This window comes from Montipora foliosa, chromosome 11, assembly GCF_036669935.1.
Source record: "Montipora foliosa isolate CH-2021 chromosome 11, ASM3666993v2, whole genome shotgun sequence".
NCBI classification, from domain to species: Eukaryota; Metazoa; Cnidaria; class Anthozoa; order Scleractinia; family Acroporidae; genus Montipora; species Montipora foliosa.
The window spans coordinates 44,878,853-44,883,852 of NC_090879.1; the positions used below are offsets into that span (position 1 = coordinate 44,878,853).

The following is a 5,000-nucleotide window of genomic DNA, read 5'->3' on the forward strand; positions in this document are numbered from 1 at the left end:
GAAATGATAAGTGCAATTCATGGTAGCAGTACAGTATTTTTACATTTCGTTTGATTTAGTATTCCTCAGTAATATAAAAGTATGTAACCTTGGCTACTGTACCTGTCACAGTGCCACTCTTAAAAACCATTGTTACTGTAAAACACAACTCAAGAACTGTGTTAAAAACTGTGTTAACAACTGTTAACCTGGTACACTGAACTTTAATTTCAGTAAGATTGACTTATTTCGGTGCCACCTAGTTTTGGAGCTTTCTTCGGAGGCATTATAATGAAAATGCAAAATAATGAATTTTTATTCATTCCGGTGAAAACGATGAAAACAGAACTGAAGCACATGTTATGGCTAGACAGAAGCTTGTTTGCAAGCTGAAAGCGAGGAGAGGTCTGGGGACAGAAATTAACCAACACAAAAGAAGGAAAGACATACAGTAGGTTGATATTTCATGTTCTTATTTGACATATTACAAAATTAATACACAAATTAAAATGCTTATCACCCATTGTACACAACTGTACATGTAGGAAGCATGCTCGGCCCGGCTAACAGTTTTTGAATGTGACATTTTTCTAAATTTATACGCGATTTGCGCATGTTGCAAGGCCTTCCCAATCCCTGGCAACATGTGTTATCAATGATAACTCTGTTTCCAAGCCTCTTGCATAATAAAAATCTGTTTTGAAACTAACTTTTTCATGAAAACAGATTTGATGCCAAAAAATGGAAATTCAAAGAGTGTTACCCTGCCCATGGGAAGAGATAGTCCTGAAAATCCAGATGGTGCAAAGAACCAGTCACATTGCAGGATTCGATACCACGCCTTCTTGGAAAAAATAACAAATTACACATTTCCTAAACCCACATAATAGTGTCACATCCTACTTTTTAAACTCTGCCATATTTAATTAACTGCAAAAGCTTCTGACAACCATATGAAAAGACCATTCCCTTCCCTCTCATTACCCATGTTGTAACCTGTATCTTCATTATGAGGTGATAATTATAATGTATATGGAGGTGAGATCCTGGTCATTGTTTGGTCTTGCCTTGAACACCTCAATCTCCTCAGGGGTACCGTGTCTATGTTGTTATAAATTGCCTCTCCCTGCCGGCCACTCTCCCTTGATTTTCGCTCACACCCTTGCAAAAGACAAGAGTGACTGCTGCTTACAATGATACATTGTAAGCCCAGGCATCTACTTAAAAAGTTAATGTCAACCCTCTGTCTACTAACCATAAAATTAATTACCAGTAATTAATAGAGATCAATATCTAGTAGTATGCACTTACTCTCTTGGTGTTACAACATCTCTGATATAAGCTTTCTCCAAGCATTGAAGGGTATTTATGATAGAGAACAAATCTGCCATGTTATCATATCTACATAATGTACAAAAAAAACCCAAAAGGTTTGTACTGTACAAGCAATAGATACTGAAGGTGAAACACAATAAATCACACACGGTCCCCTTCCTGGCCAAGCCACAGCAAGTCCAAGAAATCTGCTCTGCTCTTTTTTTTATTGTTTTGTTTAATTTTCCCACTTCTGATTGCAATGAGTTTTCCCCCCTTTTATGTTTGTTGTGAGCCCACATCTATGTGAGCATTATTATTGAGTGTGTAGGTTCTCAACAGCATCTTATTGTTGGTCAGCTTCAACCCTTGAACTCCTAAAACAGGTGTTTCTAGATTTCAATCTGTCCAGCGCCAGGCAATGATTGTTATTTGTCAACTGAGAACTCCCTTGGGGCTAATATAGTCCAACAGAACTGAGACCATGAAAATGTGTTGCAAGGTAGATCATAAAGTTTATTGCCCTGGGCCCAGTTGTTCAAAAGCCGATTAACACTAATGCCAGATTAAAAATTAACCAAGGAGTTTATTTCTCTACTCCCAAATGCTGTTCAACGCTGCTATTCGGCAAAAATTTACATTAGAAGAAGTCAATCTTGAAAAAACAAAAATAAGCAAAGGAAACTTTCACCCTAAAATTGAAAACATGAAACGAAAGTTGTATGCTAATCCTGGATTAACTTAATCGGCTTTCGAACAACCGAGCCCTGATCCAAGATCAGAAAACCAAAGAAACACTGACTATTAAATTTTATAGGCTAAGTTGTCCCTCAAGCCAGAGTTGAACCTCACCTTCTGTATAGTCGTACTCACAGTTTATTTACCCACGTGAAGCTTAGGAGTCGTACCTTGTTGAAACGCTTTCATGCAACCGCATGATAATTACAACACAGGGAACTCCATGCCCTACTCTTTGCGAGTAGGGTTGTGAGACAGGGCCTATGGTTTAATGTCCTTTAATTTCTGCTTATCTGAGAAGACTAGAGAGTCTAACAATTTGCAGATGTCATTACAAAGGCAGCACTTCCTCCTCAGTTATTAATTTAAAAGACCCTCCTGGATGATAGCCTGGTGTACAACCAACTGAGCCACTAGAGGTTGGCTTTGTCAAGATGAATGATTAATGATGTTGCTGTAACAATTCACCTAAATACAGCTTTTACACTCTACTTGAACTAGATTGGCCAAAAATAATGCCGCACCAAAACTTACGTCTCCCTTTCCCTTGCATTTTTATATAGTTTCACCTCCTAAGAAAAAGGGACAAAAATCAGTCCAGTTTACTTCAGCCAATCACACAACATGAGATAAAAATTAGTACAGTGTACAATAACTAAGGGCCCGGTCGCACTAGAGCCAATTTTGTTTACTTCCAATTTTTGGCGAGAAAAAAATTGGCAAAAATTTAGCAAGGGCCAAATTTTGGCGGTGGTCGCATTGGACCAACATGTTTGAGCCAAAACTTTGCTGATTGACATATATATATATGTCATGTCACGATATCTACAGTCAAGAAAACATCTCACGCACTGATTGTGCAAGAATGGATCGTCATATACAGATGATTATTTTTGCGGCTTTCGGGCTTTTGTTGCATTTTGTGTTTCAGTCTCAACAGAACAACGCAGCGTTTTTAGTATTGTTTATGCACTATCAGCAGGCTTTTCAACGGTTAGTGTCTGCTATTAGAAGATGTAGGGTTCGCTTGAATAGATGTCCTTTACGAAACCGTCCTTGGTCGTGGACTTTACCGCGTCTGGCAGAGTCATGGTTTGAAATATATTTTTACGATAGAAACATTCCAGAAGTTTATTTTCAATGCCAGCTGAGAATGAAGAGAGGGACCTTTCAAGCCCTGGTTGGCATCCTGACGCTGTGGTTAACCACAGAGACTACGCGATTGAGGGACTGTATTCCACTGGAAAAGGTTTTAGCCCTGGGAATATATAGGCTTGCACATGGCAATTCATATGTCAGCATTGGACCTGTATTTAATGTTGGCAAATCCACTGTCTCTGCTTTCTAAAAATTAGTGGTTTTTCCACAATTGGACCAGCAGTTTTTGCTCTGCTTGTGACCACCTCTTGTACTTTACTTTCTTTTTTCCTTTGCTGTCATTTGTGTTTTTATTTCCACAGCTGTTACTGCTTTCCACACTTGGAATGGAAGCGAGCGAAGGAGACTGACTTGCTTTCATGCTTGCAAGGGACGGAGATTGTCTTGCTACCATCTCTTCGCTACTGAATTGGTGCCGGTAGAAGGATCCAGAGTAGGAGTCATAGGCATTTCGAAAAAACTGCCGCTCGTATTCCTCGTATTCCACGTTTTCATTATAAAAACCATAGAAAGAAGGGTCACATGGACCGGGAAAAAAATAATTTTGTCCCAACATCGTATGTGCTAACCTGCACTAGCCGAACAAAGTAATTTTTCCCGCCGTAACTTTATCCAGGTACAGCTGTATGCTTAAAGAAAAATGACAGCTTAATGGTTAAACAAACAAAATTGTTTGCTTTGACAAAATTTGGACGCCTCCGAGGCAGCACTTCGGCTTCTTTAAAGATTGGCGAAAATTTGGCAATCCACAAAAAATTGGCGAGTTTTTGAAACTGGGGGTCGCACTTATTTTACGCTACTTGGTGACAGATTTATTATTTATGCAAACAAAATTGGCTAAAATTCGCTCTAGTGCGACCTGGCCCTAAGTGAAGTCGTTTGTAGGACCCGGAAGTTGTAAGCATCAGTTTAGAGGTCATTGATGTAAGTTTGTAACCAGTTTTCCAGTATGATCCATTGATAGTAATAATTATTAGTAGTACTGTATGTAACACATTGAGAAGAGTCCCAGTGAGTCAATTCTGTGGTCTGCTGCCTGTACATGGTGTTCAGCTATGTTACTGCTGATTGTCATCACTTCTTGTCACTCAAGAAATGGACTACACTCACTCAGTTATGATACAACTCCTGAGTTCAAACCATTTACGATGGGATAAACACAACAACACAATAATTATATTTTGACATCAAGTGCCCAATCAATCAATGAAGGACTCTATTTTAACATAATGGTAGGGTCGTGTATACAACTAAGACTTGCAAAAAAACAACAACAACAACAAACAAACAATTGTATAATTATTTTAAAATTAAGACCTACAGTATTAACAATCTTTGTAACCGATACACAAAATACAGTACAGTCAAAGCTCTTGTAAACAGACACGCATGTGAAGCAACAATAGTAACTAGAATTTGAGCTGGTCACTTGAAGGATATACATATTAGTTGGAAGCTTTTGTAGAATCGAACGAGATCAGAAACATAACAAATGGCCGGAGCTCTTGTTATTCAATGATATAGAAATAAGTTGCCCTGTATTCTGTAGTTTAGCCCAAATGAGTGTAAGGATATTTAAAAGATGAAGTGAGGAATTTGCAGAAAGAAAAAAAAAAAAAAAACAAGGTTAAGTGAATCGTGTAGGTTAGAGAAAATCCTACCTCGTACAACTCTGGTCTCATAGCTGTTAAAATGAGAGACAAAAACAATAAGCTTATTAGGTAGATGAATCCAGCCTTAAGGAAGGATTATCAGAAATCAGATATAAACTAGGAAACCTTGTTGAGAGGGTTGAGTTCCAGTGATACCGG

The 5,000-nt window shown here is 38.3% G+C and overlaps 2 protein-coding genes across 2 annotated transcripts in view; one reads left to right on the top strand and one right to left on the bottom strand.

The window, feature by feature from the left end:
• The window catches only part of LOC137975386 (vacuolar protein sorting-associated protein 28 homolog), a 14,785-nt gene that overhangs the window by 9,714 nt on the left and 71 nt on the right, over positions 1 to 5,000 (bottom strand). The window contains exons 1-4 of the mRNA XM_068822491.1: positions 4,968 to 5,000; positions 4,851 to 4,873; positions 2,566 to 2,603; positions 1,291 to 1,380 (exon numbers count right to left, since the gene is read on the bottom strand). The exon at positions 4,968 to 5,000 is cut by the window's right edge and continues 71 nt beyond it. Coding sequence (XP_068678592.1) covers positions 1,291 to 1,380; positions 2,566 to 2,603; positions 4,851 to 4,873; positions 4,968 to 5,000 — 184 coding nt within the window. The remainder of the gene's footprint in view (positions 1 to 1,290; positions 1,381 to 2,565; positions 2,604 to 4,850; positions 4,874 to 4,967) is intronic.
• On the top strand, positions 2,615 to 4,842 carry LOC137975388 (uncharacterized). Its single transcript, XM_068822493.1, has one exon. It carries the CDS (start codon positions 2,840 to 2,842, stop codon positions 3,377 to 3,379), a length of 540 nt encoding a protein of 179 aa, XP_068678594.1. The 5' UTR covers positions 2,615 to 2,839; the 3' UTR covers positions 3,380 to 4,842.